This window comes from Salmo salar, chromosome ssa26 (genome assembly GCF_905237065.1).
Source record: "Salmo salar chromosome ssa26, Ssal_v3.1, whole genome shotgun sequence".
Lineage (NCBI taxonomy): Eukaryota > Metazoa > Chordata > Actinopteri > Salmoniformes > Salmonidae > Salmo > Salmo salar.
The window spans coordinates 19,612,660-19,640,155 of NC_059467.1; the positions used below are offsets into that span (position 1 = coordinate 19,612,660).

At 46.0% G+C, this 27,496-nt stretch overlaps 1 protein-coding gene across 7 annotated transcripts in view; it reads right to left on the bottom strand.

Moving 5' to 3' along the window:
- LOC106587320 (involucrin) overlaps nucleotides 1-27,496 on the bottom strand; it is a 129,419-nt gene that overhangs the window by 38,836 nt on the left and 63,087 nt on the right. For 5 of the 7 annotated variants that reach the window (XM_045709045.1, XM_045709046.1, XM_045709044.1 and 2 more), the window contains 2 exons: nucleotides 21,863-22,498; nucleotides 21,566-21,670 (listed from right to left, as the gene is read on the bottom strand). In XM_045709045.1, the coding sequence (XP_045565001.1) occupies nucleotides 21,566-21,670; nucleotides 21,863-22,498 (741 nt within the window). The remainder of the gene's footprint in view (nucleotides 1-21,565; nucleotides 21,671-21,862; nucleotides 22,499-27,496) is intronic. The other 2 variants (XM_045709048.1, XM_045709049.1) reach the window with 2 other exon arrangements.

A 27,496-nucleotide genomic window follows, 5' to 3' on the forward strand; every position in this document is an offset into this window, starting at 1 on the left:
CCATCTCTACTTTCTCCACCCCATCTCTAGTTTCTCGATCCCATCTCTACTTCCTCCACCCCATCTCTAGTTTCTCGATCCCATCTCTACTTCCTCCACCCCATCTCTAGTTTCTCTATCCTATCTCTACTTTCTCCACCCCATCTCTAGTTTCTCCAACCCATCTCTAGTTTATCCACCCCATCTCTAGTTTCTCTATCCCATCTTTATTTCCTCCACCCCATCTCAGGTTTCTCTATCCCATCTCTACTTTCTCTATCCTATCTCTAATGTCTCCACCCCATCTCTACTTTCTCTATCCCATCTCTACTTTCTCCACCGCATCTCTAGGTTCTACAGTTGAAGTCGGAAGTTTACATACACCTTAGCCAAATACATTTAAACTCAGTTTTTCACAATACCTGACATTTAATCCTAGTAAAAGTTCCCTGTCTTAGGTCAGTTAGGATCACCACTTTATTTTAGGAATGTGAAATGTCAGAATAATAGTAGAGAGATGTCACGACTTCCGCCGAAGTCGGTCCCTCTCCTTGTTCAGGCGGCGTTCGGCGGTCGACGTCACCGGTCTTCTAGCCATTGCCGATCCACTTTTCATTTTCCATTTGTTTTGTCTTGTTTTCCCACACACCTGGTCATCATTCCCTCATTACATGTCGTGTATTTAACCCTCTGTTCCCCCCATGTCTGTGTGTGTAATTGTTTATTGTTAAGGTTGGCACGCTTCCGGCTGGTTTGCGCCGGGTTTATTTTATTACCCGTGCTTTGTGGCAGCCTATACTTTGTACTTGTGTTTTTGTACTTTGTGCTGCCTCACTGGTTCGTTGGGCATTTGTTTTGTGACGATGTTGCGTTCTGTGCAAATGATTGCCTTAGTGAAGTGCTTTGTCCACTGATCTCTGCTCTCCTGCGCCTGACTTCGATGCACCAGCTACACTCACCTCTTGACAAGAGAAGGATTTATTTCAGCTTTTATTTCTTTTATCACATTCCCAGTGGGTCAGAAGTTTCAATACACTCAATTAGTATTTGGTACCATTGCCTTTAAATTGTTTAACTTGGGTCAAACGTTTTGGGTAGCCTTCCACAAGCTTCCCACAATAAGTTGGGTGAATTTTGGCCCATTCCTCCTGACAGAGCTGGTGTAACCGAGTCAGGTTTGTAGGCCTCCTTGCTCGCACACACATTTTCAGTTCTGCCCACAAATTAACTATAGGATTGAGGTCAGGGCTTTGTGATGGCCACTCCAATACCTTGACTTTGTTGTCCTTAAGCAATTTTGCCACAACTTTGGAAGTATGCTTGGGGTCATTGTCTATTTGGAAGACCCATTTGCTACCAAGCTTGAACTTCCTGACTTATGTCTTGAGATGTTGCTTCAATATATCCACATAATTTTCCCTCCTCATGATGCCATATATTTTGTCAGACCAGAGGACATTTTTGTCAGACCAGAGGACATTTCTCCAAAAAGTAAGATCTTTGTCCCCATGTGCAGTTGCAAACCGTAGTCTGGGTTTTTATGGTGGTTTTGGAGCAGTGGCTTCTTCCTTGCTGAGTGGCATTTCAGGTTACGTCGATATAGGACTCGTTTTACTGTGGATGTAGATACTTTTCTACCTGTTTCCTCCAGCATCTTCACAAGGTCCTTTGCTGTTGTTCTGGGATTGATTTGCACTTTTCGCACCAAAGTACGTTCATCTCTAGGAGACAGAACGCATCTCCTTCCTGAGCGGTATGACGGCTGCGTGGTCCCATGGTGTTTATACTTGCGTACTGTTGTTTGTACAGATGAACGTAGTACCTTCAGGCGGTTGGAAATTGCTCCAAAGGATGAACCAGACTTGTGGACGTCTACAATTGTTTTTATGAGATCTCTGCTGATTTCTTTTGATTTTCCCATGATGTCAAGCAAAGAGGCACTGAGTTTGAAGGTAGGCCTTGAAATACATCCACAGGTACACCTCCAATTGACTCAAATTATGTCAATTAGTTATCAGAAGCTTCTAAAGCCATTACATAATTTTCTGGAATTTTTAAGTGAAATAATCTGTTTGTAAACAATTGTTGGAAAACTTACTTGTGTCATGCACAAAGTAGATGTCCTAACCGACTTCCCAAAACTATAGTTTGTTAACAAGATATTTGTGGAGTGGTTGAAAAACGAGTTTTAATGACCCCAACCTAAGTGTATGTAAACTTCCAACTTCAACTGTATATCCCATCTCTACTTCCTGTCCCCCATATCTACTTCCTCTACCCCTCCTCTAGTTTCTCTATCTCATCTCTACTATCTCTGACTAGCTCATCCGAAGCCTTCTGTCATTTAGAATACAGCGCCTGTAACTCAATCAGCCTCTTGAACTTTCTAAAATGCTGGAAATGTTGATCTTGCATCGCTGTTTGGTCTTAAGCTCCTGACAAGGATCTCAAACAGTCTGCAGTTGAATCAGAGCTGTCTGGCATTTCTCGGGGCAGTGCTAAATCAAATTAGCCAAAGCAATGTTAATTCCGAGCAGCATTTCATTAAAAAGGAAAAGATAATCAGTGCCGAAGACTCCATGTCCTTCTGACTAATCTAATAATGCTGCGTTTGTTTGCTTTAATCATTTTTAACGATTAAGAGGCTAAGTCATGTAGACAGAGGGATCTCATAATCTGCCAGTCATGGCCGCCTCCCGATTTCCTGCCATTCGTCACAGCGCGGACGGCATTTCAACCTTCAGCAGAGAGAGACCAGAGCCTCGTGAGGTGCACCAGCTCAGGGATGACCAGAGCAGGTCTTCAGGGAACCAGGGGGGTTTCCAGGTATCACTTTACTTCACAGAGCTGCATTACTGAACTGGAGCCGCTGGGAGACATAGATATTATCTATCTCTGTGAAGTCTGGGCCCAAAATACCTACAGAAGCAGTTTTTTATTTATGGAATTGAGTTTGGAATGTTTGGATGTGTTGGCAACCATATTGCTGCTGTTTGTAGTTTTTTTAAAAGCAGATTCTGCTACATGAAACAGGAATTTATGATGCATATTTAGTGTGTGACTGTAAAAAGTGGGAACATCACTAAACAAGAGATAGGCCGAGCTATGAAAACACTTAATTCGCAATCACTGTATTACATTTTTAAAAAACTCATCAGATTTTCTTTTCTACTTAAAAAAAGAAAAATAACTCATTCCTTATCAGCGGGTGTGATCACTTGAATGGAATCAATCAATCGCGTTTCGCTCGGCTTTGCTCTTCTTTGCTCCTCGTTTCCAAATCCAATCTCTTCTGTGTCATCTCAGCGCACATTTACAAGGGCCAGGGCTCTTGATTATCTCCCTCCTTCTCTGGCGCACCCCGCCACCGCATGCTCCAATGTATTAAATGAAACGAGGTGTCTGTCCACGTCACCCCCTCTCCCACCTCCCCCCTCTCTCTCTGCTGGTAATCAGGGGAGAGGGCCCCTCCCAGCCCTTCTTTGTGCCAGAGGAGGCTGCATAAATTAGCATTAATCAGGGCCTGCAGGGAGCGGCTAGCGGGAGCCAGACGTCCCTCTAAAACACAGAGGAGAGAGAGATGGAGAGAGAGATGGAGAAAGAGAGAGAGAGAGAGAGAGAGAGAGAGAGGAGGAAGGAGGGCTTGGCACACACCCCACACTCACCCCAGTCACAAACAAAAGCTTACACCTCTCCTTCCATCGGCACTGTCGCTGTCCAGTCCTCGCTCTCTCTCCCCCTGCTTTCCTGTCCTCCGTCCCATCCCAAGTATTTCCACTCTCTTATCTCCCACAGACAGGCGAGACAAATGCTTTAAAGTGTGAAAAAGTGCCGGCTTGGGCTCTGGCACCAGATAAATCATAGATGAGCTTGTGTGAGCACTGTTAACATACATAATCCCACCATTCAAGATCACAAATACTGCATGGTGCTAACTCATGTGTTCTTTATCAAATATTGATGCATACATAATTATACACGCCTGTGTGTGCAGATGGTGGTGTCTATACGTTTCTGTGGTGGTGAAAGACGGAGAGACAGAGAGAGAGAGAGAATGATTGCACATATGAATTAATCAACGCAAATGTAAAGCCAAGCATACTATTTTTATCCTTCTGCTCTGGACCTGTGCAATTTAGAATGTGTGTGTGTATGTGTGTGCGTGTGTTTATATATATGCAATGCATACATGTGTGTATCATGTGTGTATAGTATGCCCTTGATTGTGAGTGAGTATGAAGGACTTTCAGCAGATACTGACATACAGAATATTGTCGTGTCCCCCCCCCCCCCGTCCTGCTCCCCTGTGATCACCAGTCATAGCGAAGGCAATTACTGCAAAACTCATTGCATCACTTCATTCTTTTGCGCCCTAACTTTAATTGCTTAATGCATCCTTTACTGCCGCACTGCTCCCCTCCCCACTCCCCTGTCTATCCTTCCCCCTCCCTTTCTCTTCTCCTCCGCCCCCCTCCCTCCCTTTCTCAACTCATCCTCCGCCACTAAATTTACTGCTGAGTCGTTCTGGTAATTAAAGCTGAACTTAGACATAAACCTAGAGATCGAATCCACCACTCCATACTGTGCTGTATGTAGGCTCTTCAATAGCATTCCATAAATGTATTATACTGTATGGATATAATGCTAAAGCAGGAAAACAGGTAGACTTGCTAGGTACTGTATATCCTAATGTACAGAGTGTGTTTGTTAGTGTGCATGCGTTTGTTTTCTTGTTTGTGTGTGTGTGAGTGAGTGAGTGAGTGCATTCTTAGATGTGTGTACTTGTTTGAGTGTTTGATACGCCCACGTTTCTCTTTCAAATGTGCCAAAAAAAGAGGGCATCGCTGTATGCCAGAAGAAAAATGAGCCACATTGATCCAAATCACCCAATCCTCCTAAAACCCAAACTCCCCACTGATATTCCCAAAATACTCTCAGAGCAGAACAAAACAAATACCATTAAAGCAGTGGCAGGAAGGGAATACAAATAAGGACTACTATATAAACCCTGATATATTCCACATAGAGTCAGGCTATGTAGACACCCAGTGCACTGCAGTATTCTGAGGTATTCTCTTGCCACATGGGGACATGACTTTCTAGAGAGTCAGGTCTTTATCGAGCCATGGTGGAATCACAACACTAAGGTAGGTGAAATCCAAGTCCTCAGAAATCCAAGTCCTCAGATGTCATTAGGTGTGGCTCAACCTCTTCACAAATAAAACAATGAAATATTGAGTGGTCTTTGTAGGAATAGAAGGACTATGTACAATAGAATATCATCACTGTAATGAAACAAAACATTCCTACCAACACAGAATGAATCCCTCTGGCACATGAGCAGATGAACACACATCCACACACCCCCCACACACACACACACACACACACACACACACACACACACACACACACACACACACACACACACACACACACAGCCATTATTCTGCTTTGGTGCTCCTCTTGACAGCAGCTCCAGGAGAGGCTATTATTAAGCAGCAGTCGTGCTCCAGCAGCACAGCATAATAAAAATTCCTTTTCTTTAATTAACTTTTATGGCCGGCGAAGAGGACACGCTGACACCTGTCTTATGCAGTGCTGCAGCTTATTTCTTTTCCCCTCATCCTCATCTCCACTATGAATGTTGTGTGTGTGTGTGTGTGTGTGTGTGTGTGTGTGTGTGTGTGTGTGTGTGTGTGTGTGTGTGTGTGTGTGTGTACGCAAGGCCAGAGGGTATGCCAGAAGCGTAAGTCAAGCGGGCCTTCACTACAAGAGCCCACTGTCAGGAGGATTTGAGACTACTACTTAAAAATGTAAAAGCTATTTAAAAAGCTAAGAAACCAACAACAAGAACACAATGAAATCATGGTCAGCTCCACCACCCACGTCCCCAGCACGCTGAAGTGAACACTCACTAATACATGTGTTTTCCCAGAATCGAATCATGCTGTTTGTTCACGGAATGCTCCCTACACCTAGTTGTAAACTGTGTTATCACCCACCACCCACACACCAAAACAGACGCAGCTACGAGGACACACACACATGCACACACACACACAGAGACACACACACACATACACACAGAGACACACACACACACACAGAGCCATGTACGCACGTACACGCGTGCACGCACACACACACACACACACACACACAAAAGAGTGCCTTGCTAGTGTTGGTGGAGATTGGATCATCTAAAAACAGCCATCTTTTCAGAAGCAGGTTATCTCCAGCTGAAACTATCACGACTCTCATTGGATTGCAATTAAAAATCTGCTCGATTAGTGGTTAAGAGTTTTAAAACATATAAACATAAATAAAACATATAGTACTGATAGGTACAAAGCCCTCATCTCTGCTTAGATTCATCTCCTGCAGCTCGTCTGGCGTGGCAGGATAAAATAAATGTTGTCAAGAAGGGGAAATGAAATATGCGACACCTTTCAAGACTGGCCCTGGAAGGCATCCATTTTATGTCCATTCCTTGGACGAGGCATAGTTGAGGTGATCATTTTTTTTATATATCCATTCTTTAAATGAGAAAAAGTCAATAACTTGTTCTCGTTCACAATGACGGCCTGGCCCAGAGGTTTCAAAACATAAACCAATTAACATCAAGAGTTTCTGTGTTGTTAAACTCACACCTACACTATTGTATTGTATTATATCAGTACAAGACAATAACTGTATTGTTACAATTACCAGAATCTCTTCTTGATATAAAAAGTAAGCCAAGAAGGCCTAGCCAAGAAGGCCTAGCCAAGAAGGCTTAGCCAAGAAGGCCTAGCCAAGAAGGCCTATGCATGAAGGCCTAGCCAAGAAGGCCTATGCATGAAGGCCTAGCCAAGAAGGCCTAGCCAAGAAGGCTTAGCCAAGAAGGCCTATGCATGAAGGCCTAGCCAAGAAGGCCTATGCATGAAGGCCTAGCCAAGAAGGCCTATGCATGAAGGCCTAGCCAAGAAGGCCTATGCATGAAGGCCTAGCCAAGAAGGCCTATGCATGAAGGCCTAGCCAAGAAGGCCTAGCCAAGAAGGCCTAGCCAAGAAGGCCTAGCCAAGAAGGCTTAGCCAAGAAGGCCTATGCATGAAGGCCTAGCCAAGAAGGCCTAGCCATGAAGGCCTAGCCATGAAGGCCTAGCCATGAAGGCCTAGCCAAGAAGGCCTAGCCAAGAAGCCCTAGCCAAGAAGGCCTAGGCATGAAGGCCTAGCCATGAAGGCCTAGCCATGAAGGCCTAGCCAAGAAGGCCTAGCCAAGAAGCCCTAGGCATGAAGGCCTAGGCATGAAGGCCTAGCCATGAAGGCCTAGCCATGAAGGCCTAGCCAAGAAGGCCTAGCCAAGAAGCCCTAGGCATGAAGGCCTAGGCATGAAGGCCTAGCCATGAAGGCCTACGCATGAAGGCCTAGCCATGAAGGCCTAGCCAAGAAGGCCTATGCATGAAGGCCTAGCCAATTAGGCCTAGGCATGAAGGCCTAGCCAAGAAGGCCTAGCCATGAAGGCCTAGGCATGAAGGCCTAGCCATGAGGCTTCAAACACACAAAACTAAAAACATCAACAAAATAGTTTTCCGTACTCACACCTACAGTATTGTAACAGTACAATAGTAGTAGTGGTACTAATTTTAGTATTAGTAGTAGTATATTATTATTACATACATTACATACTTGGCAGCTGAAAGCTGAATTGCAGCACACTAGCCACTCCTCTCCACAAACACTGTGTAGCACTCACTTTGGCAACAACTGACTTAAAACTTTGTCAAGATGACGAAGTGTAACCATCTCTAAATAAGCAAATAAAAAAACTAAATCTGATGGACAAATTACAATTCAAATAATACTTAGAAATCAATAAATGTACAAATACGTATGGGAGCGATCAGCCATGGCTGCCTTAGCAGCGCCACGGCAATGAAAAAAAACCTGCCGGTATTGTAACCTAACTGAACTGTAACCTAACTGTACAGTAACTGTACTGTTACAAATACCAGAATCTCTTCTTAAGATAATAATCATACGGTGGTATTGTCTTTTGTAGAAGCAGAGAGTTCTTAGGCTATTGTGAGAGACAATGGTCAGTAAGGGACATGGACTTAACAGAACACAGAATAGTCTACATACGTCAAACTACATTGTACAAAAAGGACAGGACATTGGCCAAGGCATACAACATCTAACTCTTATCAATGATGATAAGTTTACCCAAATATGGCGGACACGACCGCGTATCTCAACGATCTGATATAGACTTAACTAAGGAGAGATAATGAAAAGTCCAAATGAGATGGGGCCTTAGTGGGTTTGAGAACCTGTCTTTGGTAGGGTGTGTGACTGTGGAGGAAGGAAAGGCAGGCTTCCATAGCAGTGTAGCACAGCTTTGGTGGTGGGAAGCAGGAACGCAGCGCTGGGTCCAGCTATTGACTTGCTTTATTGATTTTGGCAAGGGAGTTGAGTACTTAAAATCACAACAACTTTTAATCCAATGTGATGATTGTGTGTGACGGCAATCCCCACCAGAATCAGAATGGAGTTCAAATCAGGCCCCACCAGCTGCACTGGCTTAGGATAAACTGGCACTCACTACTGGTTCGTAATAACATGGGGAGTCACCAACCACAAGCATAACCAAGCCCTGATAAAAAGGAGAAAAAAACTAAAAGTCACTTTACACTCCAACAGCCATACTTGCATTCTTGCAAAAAAAGTCAAATTGATAGCTTGTGCCAAAGATAATCTTCCCACTTGAATGGTGAATAAATCCTATTTTGTCATTGAGGTGATGTATGCAGGGCTGTGACTGTGTAACTCTGTTAAGTCGGTTTTATTATTCAGGTTTCACACCCCCTGGCTCCCTCCCTACGACCCTACTGTCCCTCCTAAACCCCTCTGGAACCTTCCTCCCAGAGCTCCAGGCAAACTTCTCACCTCAGTCAACCTTCAACAGTGTCAAAAGCTACAGCCAGAATCAGAACCCGGCGTGTTTATGGGTTCCTGATGCAAATAATGAATAATGGAAAAATACTTCAATATGGCTAATCATTCTAAGCGTAGTGGGAAGACATTAAAAGTGTCCTTGTGATGTGGTGCTTTAGGAGCGTTGTTGTGGAGGTGGAGGGGCAGAGTCCTGATTGGTGGGCAGGGATGAGTGATTAGCGGCGAGCTGCAGTAATATCCTCCACGGCCTGGCTGCAGGAGCCAACCACAGCGCTGTAAACATTTCACTGCGTCTCGGCATTGCTTTACTGCCTGTAGAGGAAGGGAGTTGTGCCTTTAATACTAAAGCGGGCTGCTGCCGAGCCTCATTACCACAGCCCTGTCACCAGACACACACACACGCACGCACGCACGCACGCACGCACGCACGCACACACACACACACACACACACACACACACACACACACACACACACACACACACACACACACACACACTTTTGGAAATGAATTCCATTGTCACCCAGAGTCAATTCCCAGCTGAATTGGAGGAGCTGCTATTGCTCCTGCTCTGTCCATGTGACTAAGTGTCTCCTGCCTGCCTGCTACTGCGGCTGCCGCACCTCCATTTTGCTGCAGGGATATTTGGTACAGTGTCTGGCTGATGAATAATATAACAGCATTGGTTTGCTCAGGGAAAAGCAGTTTATGCCAACATACGTAATACTAAAGCCCACATTCTCCTCAATGAATTTGCATTGACAGTGCATGAACAATACACAGTGATTAGTGGACCTTCCTATAATTAGATTGTTTAAATATCAACTACATGTTTTAAGCTGAAAAATATATTTAGGAATTTTTATACAGAAAATGTGTTATTAATGTGAATGTTGTCAGGCAGTTTAGCAGGTGCCTGGAAGCCCGTCAATAAGGTAGAGAAAATACGTGACATTCATTATGTAATCGACATTATGTAAAGTGACTGGAGATATAGCCTGCAAAGGGACTGTCATTTCAACTGGGAGATAATATGTGTAATTGACTTGAGTCCTATTTTTATGATTACTTTATGAAACAAAGGACTGCTTAAAAGAGCCTACAATCACACCATTTTCCTTTTGTTTGGTTCTGGAAGCTTTTAGATAAAGACAGGCAACACTCACAATGTAATCACATTAAAGGCACTTGATACATTATCTTGCAATTCAGGTTTTTCCCCCTTAATTTTTCCAAATTATATGATTATATTGTTTACCAGATTAAAATCATCCTGGACTGAGGGAATTCTTACCACAGAGCGCATTTCCAATGCAATAATAATAATAATAGCATAACAGTTACACTCTCGAAAACAGAAGCTGATGAATATAAATCCCCACAGTATACAGTATGATGATATATGAGGAGCAGATAAACACAACTGTTCCCACACTGTACCCATGTTGACGCAGTCAGATAAATGGATGTAAATGGGCCCGGCGGTGAATGATGCATCAGGGGGGTGGGTATGGCGAGGAGCGGCGTGCCGTGGAGGTGGCGTGCCGAGTGCTGGGCTGTGTGTCACCGCTGTGGTGCATCGGACAGAGTTTTGGAAAGTTCCCAGCGGGCTGCTGGTGTTAAGGATGAGCGAGTGGCCCGTTACGAGAAATGTCCCTCAAAGTGCACAATTCAGAGCGAGATGGATCAGCCCAACCCACTGGACTGAAGGATGCTTCTTTACCAGCCTCCCCGGCACTCTCTAGTATACAAATATCTCTGTCTCTCTCTCTCTGTTATGCCAAGTGGGATCATTCTGTAGCGCTGCAAATCAAGCCCACTCTGCATGATGTGCATACAGAGCCCAGGCCAGCCAAACAAATCATGGCAAGCCCACAGCTTCAGGAGGAATCAGATTAGGGAGCTATCTCTATGAGGTACTTTATATCCATTACTCCCCATGCACATCACTGTAGTCTACGGCACACACATATACTCATGCACTCACACTAGGGCTGTGATGGTCATGGAATTTTGGATGACGGTAATTCGCCAGCCAAATGAACGCGGTCAACATAATTAACGTTTGATGACATTTTCTCCTCTCCTCCGCTCCTGACTGCATGTGCTGCCATAGAAATAGAATGAATAGAATGGGCATCCCCATTCAAATCAATGATGGCATAATGGGTGGACTGGCGGTAAAATATGTGCTAAAATATGTGATGTGATCTGTTGATTCAACTCGGCCGCCTGCACTGCTCTGTCTGATACTGCTGATCGATTACTGCTTTTTGAGGTAAGTTCAGTTTTTGTTAGATTATAAAAAAATCATGTTTTTTTATTTTGGTTTTGTCCCGTCTTCAGTCAGCTGTTTGTTCCACAATTTTTTAAAATAATAATTCTTCCAACACCCTCCATCAGTATGAAACAATCTCTGATAGTAAATCAAACTTCCCACACTGACCACAGGAGAAAGGAAATCGTCTACAAAGAATCCCAATATAACAGTTCTGCACCACAGAGCCATGTCTGATTCAATGGCTCGTCTCAATCACCTGCTCCCTCTCTCCCTTTTCTCACTCACTCTACTCTCTTTCTCCTGCTCCCTCTCTCACTTCTCTCACTCTCTCTACTCTCTTTCACCTGCTCCCTCTCTCCCTTCTCTCACTCTCTCTACTCTCTTTCTCCTGCTCTCTCTCCCTTCTCTCACTCTCTCTACTCTCTTTCTCCTGCTCTCTCTCTCCCTTCTCTCACTCTCTCTACTCTCTTTCTCCTGCTCTCTCTCTCACTTCTCTCACTCTCTCTACTCTCTTTCTCCTGCTCTCTCTCACTTCTCTCACTCTCTCTACTCTCTCTCTCCCTTCTCTCACTCTCTCTACTCTCTTTCTCCTGCTCCCTCTATCAAGGGAAAAGATTGATAGAGATTGATAGAGATTGATAGAGAGAGAAAGAGAGAAAGACAGACAGAGAGAGAGAGGGAGAGAGGAGGGAATGGGGTAGGAAGGAGGGAGAGGGGTGCGCAGGAAGGAGGGAGGAATTGCTGAAAAGAGAGGGGTGGAGAAGATAAATTAGGCTGTTATGTATATCACGGGCAATTCACACGGGCACACATTCCATCTGTGATCCCATCAGCTGTCAAATTGGGAAAGCGATGGGAATGCAAGGCACCAAGCATCTCAACAAGACCAGAGCGGGGCGCACCACTGAGACCTCATCAAAGCACAATCACGTCCACAGCCAGACCCCTCAGATGGACGCAGCCAGACACACACTCACCACACCACACACACTCAGAACCCTCACATTTACCCAAATCTGTAAATAATCACACACACAAAAATACATTAGTTTGTAGTCACACATGAACACATTTTCGCCCCATACAATACCGCCCAGTTAAATAGTGCTTATCATCTCTTACTATCACCAGTGAGTATATCTCCATTATAAAGAGGCTCACCTCAAAAGCTCCACCTAGCCTGAGACTCTGTTGGTGATGTGGAACGTAGCAGGCACAGGCAGGCTCCTGAGCTCAATGAGGTGCAGCCCAAGCAACCCAGCCAAGTCTAGCCCAACCCAGCCTGGCTCAGCCCATCCCATCCCATGCCAGTTGACTTTAGCCAAGCCTATCTCAGCTCAGCCCAGAGTGCCCAGTCAGGTGTAACCACATCACACTCGACCAGCTCCCAGATCAGCAGCCCCTCAGCTAATCCCAGCAGATAGCTCAAACGCTGACCACCAGCAAATAATTGCTTCCAGTTGGCTGGCTCCCCCAAAGCCACTCAAAGGCAGGGACAGGTGTTTCCATGTAGGGAATTTCTTCCTTCCCAGGGACTTATCTGGATCTGTTCAATTCTGCTAAATTAAGAGATTCTACCTGATATGTGTTGGTGTCACTGATAAGATTAGGCCTGGTGTGGTGTCTGCCAGATAATGCTCCCCTACCTTAACGCTAATATTGCATGTTTACTTTTTTTGTATCATATCCAGGAGCCAGGAGGGATCTCGCTGCATGCCAAGTGCACAAACACATGTCTGTTTCGTCATCTGCTGAGAAATATTGAATTTGATAGCTTTTCCTGTTTATTGCTTTCGAATGCCTTCGGCACCTTTCCCTGCGAGAACAAAGGGAGTCTGCTGCCAAGTGTTGCTGTGTCAAGAGCCCTATCAAAAAGTCTGACTTCACAGGGCCAGGGAGGGAGAGCAGACATCGAAGCATACTCACAAAGATAAACCAATGACGCGACAGCGATTCACAACTCTTCTCTTAATAATACAGAAAACCACCATAAATAAAACAATATGCCCTTAAAAAGAAAACAAACAAAATGAGCTACTAGCATCTCTCTCTCAACGTGATTTGCGTTGCTGTAGTTACACTGATAAGAGGCTCTGTCCTATAGTGAAGACGAGACTCACAGACAAAGGTGGTGCAGCAGGAGACGGAGGAAGGGAAGCTGTGGAGAGAAAATGGCTGGGCTAGCAGATGGATAGTGACTCTGAGTCCCTACATTTGCAAATAAAACATCCCTTCTTCAAGCAAGCAGGCATGTGCCTTTTATTGAGGAGCGGCTTCTGGCCACTCTACCATAAAGGCCTGATTGGTGGAGTGCTGCAGAGATGGATGTCCTTCTGGAAGGTTCTCCTATCTCCACAGAGGAACTCTGGAGCTCTGTCAGAGTGACCATCGGGTTCTTGGTCCCCTCCCTGACCAAGGCCCTTCTCCCCCGATTGCTCAGTTTGGCCGAGCTCTAGGAAGAGTCTTGGTGGTTCCAAACTTCTTCCATTTAAGAATAATGGAGGACACTGTGTTCTTGGGGACCTTCAATGCTGCAGATTTTTTTTTACCCTTTCCCAGATCTGTGCCTCGACACAATCCTGTCTCGGAGCTCTACGGACAATTCCTTCAACCTCATGGCTTGGTTTTTGCTTTGACATGCACTGTCAACTGTGGGACCTTATATAGACAGGTGTGTACCTTTCCAAATCATTTCCAATCAATTGAATTTACCACAGGTAGACTTCAATCAAGTTGTAGAAACATCTCAAGGATGATCAATGGAAACAGGATGCACCTGAGCTCAATTTCAATTCTTATTCTTATAGCAAAGGGTCTGAATACTTATGTAAATAATTCATATTTTATAAATTTGCAAACATTTCTACAAACCTGTTTTCGCTTTGTCATTATGGGGTATTGTGTGTAGATTGATGAGGATCATTTAAAAAAAATCCATTTTAGAATAAGGCTATAAAGTAATGTGGAAAAAGGGAAGGGGTCTGAATACTTTCCGAATGCACTGTGTATGGCTGTTTATATATTATATAAAGCTACATAATGTACCGAAAGCCAGACAGGATGGTTGCTGTCAGATCAGCTACAGAAATAGCCAGTCAGTGTTTCCATAGAAATGTGCAGAAGGCCACAGGGCCTATGTGGCAGCAGACAGTGGAGCCCTGAGGATGAGCTGCTGCTATCCCCGCTTCCTGCTTTCTCCCCAGCGAGAGACATGGAGGGGCGGGAGGATAAACGCTGGAATCACCCAGAGCCTTGTGGGGATCCTGCAGGGCCAAAGAGCCAGCCTCAGGAACATGGGGGAACAACAGAGGAGGAAAGAGGAGAAAGAAAACACCTCTCAGAAAAGAGCCAGTCAATCTCCAGCACATAGACACATAACTAACCCAAGCGTCTGCCTTTGAGCTGGATTATGGGGTTTAGGCCCTACAGTAGAGCTTCAGAAGTAGAGGTCCACAGTAGCCCAAAGCTCGGTATCAACTTAACACTGACACACCATGGCACGGCTTCAGAGATTACAGCGGAGCAGAAGGAAGATGTCCCTCTCTGACACAAAGTGCAGCATTGCATGGTTTAACACTCCCTTTCTCTCCCTCTTTCTCTCTCTCTACGCCGCTCTCATCTCCCTCTTTCTTACTGTCAAGAGCACCGGGCGAACGAGGGGCGAATGGCTACCTATGCTTAGTGGGGCAGGTGAACATCTGAAATGACAGGGACAAGGGCTTCTTGAGTGCTCTGTAGAATGCTGGCAGCTCACAGAGACCATTAGGGAGATGGGTTCGGATCAAATGCATCATCATGCATGTAGACAGAGAGACGCAGAGACAGACAGTGGGGTCTGGAGCGGTCACCTTGAACAGCCTGACAAGACCCAGACAGGAGGGCCATCAGACGGTCATTACGCTCCTATCAAACTCCATTCAAACTGCCATCCAACTACCTTCTCCCTGGAGCTGTGAGCTGTGCAGCCTGACATTAACATTCCCTCCTAGTAGTTATCTAAACACGGAAAGCTCTACATGCGTGAGGCATCATAAGCCTACACTGTATATTCCATTGTATTACCTTGTAGTCCTTCTACCTTGTCTGTCTGTTCCGCATCGGCCCTCGGAGCAACAAGATGTGAGAGCTAATACTAAAGGACCTACAGTAAGCTTTGTTTTCAGGAGCGAGGCTTGACTCAAACACAACACAGGAGAAGAGGAGATAAAATAATGTAACCACGTTTGCCAATGACACGACGGTGGTGGGTCTGATTACCAACGACGATTACCAGGAGCTCAGAGATCTAGCAGGGTGGTGCCAGGACAATAACATCTCCCTCAACGTGGGCAAGATAAAGGAGCTTAACGTGGACAACAGGAAACGGAGGGCCGAACACGCCCCCATTCACATCGACAGGGCTGTAGTGGAGCGGGTCGAGAGCTTCAAGTTCGTCGGTGTTCACATCACTAAGGACCTATCATGGTCCAAACACAGCAACATAGTCGTGAAGAGGGCATGACAACACCTCTTCCCCCTCAGGAGGCTGAAAAGATTTGGCTTGGGCCCTTAGATCCTCAAAAAGTTCTAAAGCTGCACCACTGAGAGCATCTTGACTGGCTGCATCACTGCTTGGGTTTGGCATCTGCTTGGCATCAGACCACAAGGCGCTACAGAGGGTGGTGCGTACAGCCCAGTACATCACTGGAGCCAGACTCCCTACCATCCAGGATCTCTATACCAGGAGGTATCAGAAGAAGGCCCTAGAAATTCTCAAAGACACCAGTCACCCAAGTCATTGACTGTTCTCTCTGCTACCGCACGGCAAACAGTACCGGGACACTCCAGAAGGCTCCAGAACTGCTTCCAACCCCAAGCCATTAGACTGCTAAATAGTTCACCAAATAGATATCAGGACTATCTGCATTGACCCTTTTTGACTTTATGTACACACACTGGACTCTACCCACCCACACACACACATACTTACACTGACACTCCAACACATACACACACACTCACTCACACATAACAAGTACACACAGGCACACTGTCAGCACACACACACGTCCACACGTCCACACTCATGACATATGCTGCTGCTACTGTCTATTATCTATCCTGTTGCCTAGTCACTTTACCCCCACTTTACCCCTACCTATATGTACATACCTGCCTCAATTTCCTCGTACCCCTGCACAGTACTGGTAACCTGTGCATATAGCCAAGCTATCATTGCTCAATGTGTATTTATTCCTTGTGTTATTATTTTTTTCTATTATTATAATAATTCTTTATTATATTCTGCATTGTTGGGAAAGAGCTGTAAGTAAGCATTTCAGTTGTTGTTTACAAAAATTAGATTTGATGTCAGCCACAATATGCAGCTGAATGTTTACTTTCGTATCCCGCTCTCCAGAGGACCCTGAGACTGTGGCGTGCATTTAACCCTGTGTATACAGTACAGTATATGAACTGTAACATGGCGGCGTCACTATCAAATGCGACATGAGCCGTGAAGTTTGGGGGATCGACAAACGGCAAGGAGAGATCAGTGGGCATCAGAGAACACTGCTTCAGTTTGCATTTCATTCTGCTGCTGTACATGCACAACGCCAATTGGACATCTTTCAATTTCCAGTTACTGGGAAGTGAGTGTGTTTGCAAGTATGTGTGTGTCCATGTGTGTGTGTGTGTGTGATGTGCATAAGAGGCTTGTGGAACCAAGGAGAAGGTGAAATATTACCCAAGCATGTTCCCCTCCCTCCGAGCTAACCTTGGGTGTATGTGACCTTGTTAGCTGGGCCACTGCAGGGACAAAGCAGCAGGCAAACGGCCTCAGTCTGTCCCTCCCTCCCCATGGATCTCACACTCACACACGTCCACACACACGTTCCTGCGCCTGCTCGCCTCTCCCTGCCACTGTTTGCAGAGTTGGAAATTGCTTTAATAATTGACACCGTTAATAACCAAGCTGGTCTCTGCAGCACAGAGGGGCCCTGTTCAAACACAGGAGTGTGTGTCCTGCTCGGACCAGGCGTGGTGCAGAGGGGGGCAGTGTTTGGAGAGAAGAGCTAGTGTGTGTGTGTGTGCGTGAGTATGTGATTTTAGTCTGAGCCATCAGAAACTGTGCAGAATTGACTGATCTGCTAGTTGAGGGTGGTAATAGGGTGGGCTCCTGTGTAAACACATAGGAAACTACAGAGGCCTCGTCTGAGCTACTACCGACACAGAGCTGAAGGTCATAGAGACAGGGTGAGAGATGCTCCTCCAGGCTACAGGACAGGACTTTATCTGGGTTAACCTGAGCCTCCACCATCCCAGGACATTACCTGGCCTTTTCTCCAACCCAGATGTTATGTCATTCCCACCCTGGATAATGAGGGAGTCTGTACAGCAGGGTGGCCACTGAACGTCAGCAAGACAAAGAAGGCAACCGTAATGAAATTGTAATTCTATGTAGGCAGCAGTGACTGAACGGTCACATTCATATACTGCAATCAACAGGGGAAAAAAACGTATTCAATACTGTTCTGTAATCAACAACAGCCTGTTTTCCCTCCCATGGAAATGGACATTGTCCTACTCAGACAGACAGGGCCTAGATGAGCTTCTCATCACCACCCATCATCCATACTTAGAGCTCTCTCTCTTTCGCCCTCTTTCTCTCCCCCTTCTCTCCCTCCCCCTACTCCCCCCCTCTCTCTGCTGGCCCGTCAGTCCACAGGCTCTACTCTGGGTAACTATTCTGAGGAGAGGGAGAGATGGCGAGGGCAAATCTTGGAGAAAGTCTGCCTTTTGAGTGAAAAGAGGGAATATTAACAACAATAGAGAAATGAATAAGACGGCCAGGCGGCCTGAAGGTTGGGCTGCGGGGGGGAGTGGTGGGGAGTTCGGTGGTGGGTACTGCTGGAGAACAGGGGAGGAAGAGGGAGGGGTGATAAGTGCACGATTTCCTCGGCGGCTGTGCAGTGCTGCAGCCACGCCGCTGTCACACGTCAGAGGGAGCAAATCAAAGGCAGCTCTTTTGATGAATATAAAACAGAGTCCTGCTGAGAAGCACTCTGCCTCTCCCTCTCTCTAATCACAGAGCCGCAGCACACAGCAATCCCCCCAGCCCTGCACAAAATGAAAGAAGAGTGGAAACAAGGAGAAGGGGACGGAGAGCACACACAATCACAACAAAGCCTGCTTTAGAATGGCAATAAACATTGGTCCTCTGGAGAGGTCTGCACAGGGATGGGGTGTGGTGCTGGGAGGAGATGGTACAGCATAAAGCTTTCTATTCCCTCTCAAACAGCACAGTGTACATGTCTCATCTGAAAACAATGGCCAACCCAGCAGCTGGTACGTATACCACACCTGCATCAGTGTCTGTGGCTTCAGAACTGATAAAAGCTTCAGTTTTGTTAAAATGATGTATGTCTACATTTTCAAATAATAGTCAAATCAACTCATAAACAACATTTTAGTCAAACGTATGACACAAAGAACTTAATGTATTGAGTGAGAAATGAGAATCCTGGCCTTTTTCAGGGAATGCTCTCCACAAAACATTAGCCCACATTTCCATTAGCTCAATCTCTTTCATAGACGCGGCACAACAGTTCTTAACAGGCATAGCGTGTGTGTGTGAGCATGTGTGTCTGGGTAAGTGTGCGTACGCCTGTCCCTTTTCAACGCCCCTACTGTGTTCTAGGAGTGGGGTCCCATAGCATCCCCTACTACATAGGATTTATTGTCGAGCGAGACCACTTCACTCTACTCCTTAACCTCTCCTTTCATTACTGCTCCCCATACAGAACAGCCCTCATGATCCAGAATGCAGGCTGAAACCAGCCACAGAGAAGCTCACCACCTAGCACATTCCCTGGGTCCTGCTGCATCCCTCCGTCCATCCCCCCAGTGGGGCAACTACCTATCCTCTTTGTAGGAGTCAGAATTCATCAAATAAGAGACAGCGAACGGCGGGCACTGCAAATATCCCATCTACTGCAACACCCTCTTGAACTGGCTAGCTCAACGCCACAACTCTCCATTTCCACCCAGTCCTTTTGTGCAGTAGATGGGTTCAATCAGGTCAAATACTAGTGGCCAAAGAAAGTTAGGGAGGTTAAGACCTCATTTATTGGTAACTAGTTCTACCCCTCCTCCGCCCCTCCTCTAAATCCAGCGTGGTTCCCTGCATGTCCAGACCCCAGCTCAGCCAGCCTCCCCTGGGCAGCTCTCCTCTACTGCTCCCCAGGCAGCGCTTGTCTGTGGCACCGGAGCCCGCTCCCACCCAGGCCCTGGGCCCTGAAAGTGACACATGCGTGGGTGTCGCCGACGTGTCACCTTCCTGCCCGCTGAAGTATGAGGCAATTTCCTGCGAGTGGCGCATGGCGAGGGAGAGCGAGGGGCTAGGCGCGACCCAGCTCCACCGTACTCTATGATACTGTCAAGGAAGATTAATAGCTTTCTGCAGCGGCAGCCACTACCAAACTAATGTTGTGTGACTTTGGCTCTCCTTTCCAATGCATTTCCTCCACATTGAGAGAGGGAAAGAGAGAAGGAAAAGGGATGAGAGATGAGGAGAAGAGAGGAAAAGGCTGCAGAGATGGAGGACAGGGTTAGGACCCATAGATTCCTTCAGTGTTAGAATATTCTGTTTCAGCACCAAAAACATCCACTCTTACACAAAGACAATGCTGTTTCACTAAAACACCAAATACACGACAGGAACATTTCTCTCATTTACATATGTTTTCTACGGTTCCCTCTATTCTCTACCATCTGGCTATGAGGCTGTTACCTCCTCCACCCCCACGCAGCCAAACAGGATACCAGTCAGTTAGCCCACCAGGGAAGCCTGACTAATCAACAAGCCAATTCAACCAATCAGGAAGGTTCTAACTAGCATTTGGATGATTTGAAGGTCAAAATCCACCAGAGAGAAAAAAATCATCCCAGACAGGACTAATAGGCCAATCTACCTACCATCTCTGAGGCTATGTCCATAATTACACAAAACTCATTGTGCCTGACCTCCCAAATTCAATAAGCAATGAGGAGAAGTTGTCTCATTATTTTCGCACAATTTCCATATTAAACGCAAACAAAAGGAACTCTAAAAAGCCCTCTTTCTAGGGACCTGCATAGTTCCCTACTTAAACTCTCTGCCTTCTTCTGCTGCTGCACACGTAATTGCAATCCAATCCCTTCCAGAAATGTTAAGGTTATTATACAGAATTACTGCCTGATTAAAATTGCACAATATTACAATTCATTAGAGTTAATTGACTCCCATCATGGTCTCTGGGCTGCCTGCCAGATGTGTGGAGACGTCAAGAGTTAGGTGGAGAGAGGGGGACAGAGCTGCTATTCAGACTGGCCCTGGCTCCCACATTGGGGCCATCAGAACCCAGGCCACATGTGCCATCATTAGAGCCCCTCTCAACAAACACTGGTCTCAAAGATCTCCAGCTCTACAGGGCAATCATGATCTCCAACCCATGACACCATACAGACAGACCACACAGACAGACCACACAGACAGAGCATACAGACAGACCACACAGACAGACCACACAGACAGACCACACAGACAGACCACACAGACAGACCATACAGACAGACAGACCACACAGACAGACCACACAGACAGACCATACAGACAGACCACACAGACAGACCATACAGACAGACCACACAGACAGACCACACAGACAGACCATACAGACAGACCACTCAGACAGACCACACAGACAGACCACACAGACAGACCATACAAACAGACCATACAGACAGACCACACAGACAGACCATACAGACAGACCACACAGACAGACCATACAGACAGACCACTCAGACAGACCATACAGACAGACCACACAGACAGACCACACAGACAGACCATACAGACAGACCACACAGACAGACCATACAGACAGACCACACAGACAACAACAGACAGACCATACAGACAGACCGTGTGAGAGACTGAGTCACCATGTACGTATGCATTCATCTGGAAATGAGGGTCTAATGTGATTTATGTGTGAATGCGTAAGCTTGTATAGGAATGTTAATAACAACAGGATGACTGATGACATGTCAATGAGTCTTAGAATAGAGACAATGAACACAATATAACTGGAACTTTATAGGAATAGCTTACATTTCTATCATTTCTATCACCTAGTAATGCATTTGTTTGCACAGAAAAATGACATTTGGATGAATATTTAAGACCGTAAAAGCCGAGTGGATCCAAGTGCATTATATGTTCACTGATGCATTGTTAGACCCTACAGCCTATAAAAACGTAGGTCAAGTAGTAGATCATGTCCTGTGGAATGTATAACAGTACATGTACTGTATATGCATGAACACTGTGCTTTAACCCACTTTCCCTGCTGTGCTCACGTCCCCAGACAGTGTAGCGCTGCTGATGCCCACTCTAACAGCCACCTCCTGTCTCAGCTGGCCTATGGTCTCCTCGGAGCTCCTGACCTGCCATCAAGACAACCACACAGCACATCATTCACTGTACCACACCAATGGGTTACAAGTACAACTGTGTCATACACTGTAGATTAGACCAATGCTGGTTTCATTATGCTGATGAAGCAATTGCATACTCTGTCAATAGTGTGTTTAAAATGTGATTAAAAGTGGTTAAATGAGGTTAACATTTTGATTTACTTGTTCTATTTGATCTTGATTAGAAGTGGGCAAGTGTTTCCCAATGGAACTGGCCAGTCCTGAACTAGACCTGTCTGGGTGGTAATAGTTCCCCAGCTCTACCTGGTCAGTGAGCTGCTTCACCCTGCTCTCCATCTGGTGCAGCTCCTGCAGCTGTGTCAGCGTGTCCTGGTACTTCCTGGTCATCTCCTGGTGCAGCTCTGTGATGGTGTCCTGCAGCTGTGTCAGCGTGTCCTGGTACTTCCTGGTCATCTCCTGGTGCAGCTCTGTGATGGTGTCCTGCAGCTGTGTCAGTGTGTCCTGGTCCTTCCTGGTCATCTCCTGGTGCAGCTCTGTGATGGTGTCCTGCAGCTGTGTCAGCGTGTCCTGGTCCTTCTCCTGGTGCAGCTCTGTGATGGTGACCTGCAGCTGTGTCAGCGTGTCCTGGTCCTTCCTGGTCATCTCCTGGTGCAGCTCTGTGATGGTGTCCTGCAGCTGTGTCAGTGTGTCCTGGTCCTTCCTGGTCATCTCCTGGTGCAGCTCTGTGATGGTGTCCTGCAGCTGTGTCAGCGTGTCCTGGTCCTTCCTGGTCATCTCCTGGTGCAGCTCTGTGATGGTGTCCTGCAGCTCCTGGACCTGGGCTTCACGCTCCTCCACCTGATACAAGATAAACACAGGCCTGATTTGATATATGTTTACCTCCTTCCTTTCCTCCTCCTTTCCTTCCATCCATCCAGCTTTCCTTGAGGTAATCACCAATTTCACACTAGATTAGGTGAAAGCAAGGATTCCACTATTATTTTTGCCAATCAAGTCATGTCAGAACATGTCAGATAAGTGATTATTTCAAGGAGGGAAGGAAAGAAACAGGGATGCATTTACATATTATTGGAAGTCTGCAGCACTAAACTAAAACACAAAGCCTATTGAAGGTCCCCAGAAGCAACTGAACATCAAAGTCATCAATTACAGTAAAACACAAAATACAATACAGTTTGTACTCACATGTCGAACTATCAAGAGAGGCACATCTCCTACCACACAATGTCAGGTACAATATTACATTTTTGTGACAGAAGATACAGTACATATCAATTTCCCAGAAAAGCTTAGCTCCACTGCTGCTTGTTGCTGGGTTAGTTTTGAATCCATTTCCCATAGCCAAATTAGCCTCTGTTATTGAGAGTCACAGTGTAGACGAAAGCAAGGCCAGTCACCCAGAAGCAAATGTGTCACAATTCAATAGGCTTTGGAAGATGAAACTGTACATCACAGTACAATAGCTGACCTCAACACAATACATGTATCAAATCCTGCTATACACCATGCTTACTATACAATACAACTGACAGTGTTGAGAACTTCAAGATGTAAGAAAGGAAACATTTGAATTCATGAAGAAAACTTCTAATTTCATAAACTCAATTAACCCAAGTTACCCAACAGACAGATTTGTAATCAAACTATTCTACACAGATAATATGCATGTCCTATTCTTTATTACCAGCCAATTGACACTGCATGGTAAGTGTCAGCGAATATAATTAAGATGTAATTTTCCCTGAATGTTCCAATTATATACTCCTCAGTTGCTTATCAAATGGATGTCATGACTTCAATTTCATGTAAATTCACCAAGATACTGGTTGGAATAAATATTTTGAAATCAACGGGCAGTTTTTTTTAGACAGTCCAAAAGCAAGTACAGGACTATATCAGATAAATGATGTGCGGTAGAGTCCATTTCAAGGCTATACTACTACAGATGAAAAACATGATGTGTATAGTGTTTGTCCCATATTTCATCAAAGCATTTGCTCTCTACAAATGTAGTCGGAGAGGAACAGTATTAAAAATCTGTCTTAAAGAGAACAAGAGGCATCTCTCCCTCCTCTGAGGAGAATAAAAGCTACTCTGGAAGACAGAGTGGTGGGAGGATATATGCTAAATGTGTGGACCCAGGCACTGCTGGACAGCAACGGTGAGGGCGCTCTACAACTGTCACACCACTCTGTGTACATCCAAAGTATTCATCCTTAAAAAAAGAAAAAATGGTTTTATGGCTAACATCAAAGCAACACATTTCTGTCCTGTTTTCCACACGAAAAATGCATTTAGTTCTGTATACGCGCAGCATACCATCTTGGTAATCTCCATGTCCTAAAAGTTTGCTGGTTCTTTCACCAAATATGAAAAGCAAAAGCAAACAAGAATAAGCTATCTTTTGGTACAGGTTACTGCAAGAGAATGCACACTACGAGGCTATCATCTTTTAGTTTACTGGAAATTTGTATCACAGAAAAAATATTATGTGGCAACTACCAAATACACACAGTGTCTAAATGTGATGGAAAGTCCAGGAGTTTTTTTTTCTTCAAAATCATAATTAGGCAAGAAGTTATGCATCAGGGACATTTTAGCCTAATGCTTGGCATGATGATAAACATTCATTCATGACATGTCCATCTCACCAGTTTTCTAAGGTTTGCTTTCTATAATGCCAGCAGTGCCATATAAATCCCATTTCCAAAAAGAGGTTTTAAAAGAGACTTTATTATAGACCTCCACCACCTATCCTCCTACAGCCCATTACAATTCAGATCACTCCCCTCTAAAAGCTGAACCACCTCACATCTCCCTGGGTGGTTTTGATTTGATGCTGGGGTTTTAAAGGCACACTAATATTAATGGTACTGTCAGCAGTTTAATGAACTGGCCACACAGCTCACTGGGCTGATGCTTTGACAGATAATTCACACCGTTTTATTCCCACCTCCTAGCAATATTACAGGGGCAGCTTTACCTCGCCTGACATCTGTGTGAGGTCTTACCTGCCAGGGCTAAACTGGGAAGATATTTGAAGAATTCAGTTCCATGGAAAATATTGGTGTACAAACCCCTCTCTCACGAACGCATGCAATGTACATTTTGTATAATAACTACATTATGTACCCTGATTGATATGAACAAGGTTACCAAAGGTTAAAGGTTATTTCTTATAAGCACAGAGTCATACACACAACCATGTCCATGCACAGATATTAGAAATCCATTCAACTGGCATGGACTGACAGAGAGAATAAAGACACTGAGCTAGTAGTAGGAGACAGGAAGAGATGGAGGAGATGGAGAGGAGGAGAGGAGGACAAGAGATGGAGAGGAGGAGGAGGAGGAGGAGAGGAGATGGGGAGGAGGAGAGGAGATGTGGAGGAGGAGGAGGAGAGGAGATGGAGAGGAGATAGGGAGGAGGAGAGGAGAGGAGATGGGGAGGAGGAGAGGAGATAGGGAGGAGGAAAGGAGAGGAGATGGGGAGGAGGAGAGGAGATGTGGAGGAGGAAAGGAGAGGAGATGGGGAGGAGGAGAGGAGATGTGGAGGAGGAGGAGGAGGAGGAGGAGAGGAGATGGGGAGGAGGAGAGGAGATAGGGAGTAGAGGAGATGGGGAGGAGGAGAGGAGATGTGGAGGAGGAGGAGGAGAGGAGATGGGGAGGAGGAGAGGAGATAGGGAGGAGGAAAGGAGAGGAGATGGGGAGGAGGAGAGGAGATGTGGAGGAGGAGGAGATGGGGAGGAGGAGAGGAGATGGGGAGGAGGAGAGGAGATAGGGAGTAGAGGAGATGGGGAGGAGGAGAGGAGATGTGGAGGAGGAGGAGGAGAGGAGATGGGGAGGAGGAGAGGAGATAGGGAGGAGGAAAGGAGAGGAGATGGGGAGGAGGAGAGGAGATGTGGAGGAGGAGGAGGAGGAGGAGGAGAGGAGATGGGGAGGAGGAGAGGAGATAGGGATTAGAGGAGATGGGGAGGAGGAGAGAAGATGGGGAGGAGGAGAAGAGATGGGGAGAAGGAGAAGCGATGGGGAGAAGGAGGAGAGGAGGACAAGAGATGGAGAGGAGACTAGGAGGAGAGGAGATGGGGAGGAGGAGAAGAGATAGGGAGGAGTAGAAGAGATAGGGAGGAGGAGGAGAGGAGATGGGGAGGGGGAGGAGAGGATAGGGAGGAGGAGAGGAGATGGGAGGAGGAGGAGAGGAGATTGGGAAGAGGAGAGGAGATGGGGAGGAGGAAAGGAAATTGGGAGGAGGAGAGAAGAGAAGATGGGGAGGAGGAGAAGAGATAGGGGGAGGGGAGGGGAGAAAGAGATGGAGAGGTGAGTGATAGATGAGAGGAGTAGAGAGAGGCTGGGCCTGTCTGTCTTGTCTGTCTGTCTGTATCTGTGGCCTGGGGCAGTTCATGCGGAGGGTGCTAGGGTGCTGCTGACGCTGCAGGGTATCGTCTGGGCCTGGCTGATGTGTGTGTGTGTGTGTGTGTGTGTGTGTGTGTGTGTGTGTGCGTGCGTGCGTGTGTGTGTGTGTGTGTGTGTGTGTGTACACGTGCGTTTCCAGGAAGCCTCTGCTTAACTGGTCTGACTGAACAGTGAATCAGGGGTTCTCTGTAGAGGACAGCCCTTAAGTGTCTTCTTCACACAGGTGCTTTGAACCCAATAGTGTTGCCTCTCCCAACCCCATCCTACGCTCACTCCTCTACCTGCCCTCTGCCAGGGTTGTCTATCAACCCATTTATTTGTTCACATCGGACCGTTGCATCAAGGCCTTGTTGTTGCCTCTATCACCTCTGGAGCTCAGTTGGTAGAGCATGGCGCTTGCAACACCAAAATGGTGGGTTCGATTCCCAGGACCACCCATATGTAAAATGTCTGCCCACATGACTAAGTCGCTTTGGATAAAAGCGTCTGCTAAATGGCATATATTATTACATTACCACCTGTACTAATACTAACCCTCTACTCCTACACAGGGTCAGCCCAGTCCAGCAGGTTCCCACTCCATAATGGACATGTGTGAAAATCTGTGTGGTTTAAAAGGGGCTGTAACACACTCCTCATTATCTTGAGTTTGACCCAATGCTACCAACACCAGGCCTGCCCAGGAAACCAGTTTGATTTTGGTATTCTTCTTCCTGAATCTGAGTATTAGGGGTCTCTTTGATCTCTCACCGCTGTGACAAAGCTGCAGCACCAGGGCTCCTAAATGAGCCTCTCACAGCTTAGCCAGCATGCACCAACATCAAGTAGGGCAGGGAGAATATGCAGCTAACCGCAAGGCCTTTTTAAAAGAGACAAGCATAAAGTGTCCTCAATGTAATTAACCAAAATAAGCTAGAGGCAGGCATGGGGCTCAAAAGCATAAAGAAAAAGATTAACACCAGCGTTTCGTAGATTACTCTTAAAAATGAGTATTTCACTCGATAAACGCTGTACATTTCATCTAGTAATTTCCGTTAAAGGTTATTTGTTATCTTCAGGCGCCCAGAAAGGACTCCTATTGTCTTGATCTTTAGAGGTTTCAGATCCCTTCATTAACATGCTAATTGCGACCTGGTCCACAGAAAGATATTAAAGAGGGAGGCATGTGGAGAGGCTCTTTGTCCTGTCAGGGCCCTGGGACTTCTCTCTGCTCGCTCACTGCCTGATAAAAATAGGATGATATTAGTTCTTGAGACTCTCCTTCAACGAGGTGGAGGGAGTCCATGGTGAGCTCTGACAAATTAGAGGAGCCTTGTATGTGAGGGCGCAGCTGCTACCCTCCCTGGCTTACACAGCCCAACACAGCCAAGGCCAGTCCCCCAACCTGCTCTGTAATGCCATTATTCAGGGAAGGTGAGCTTC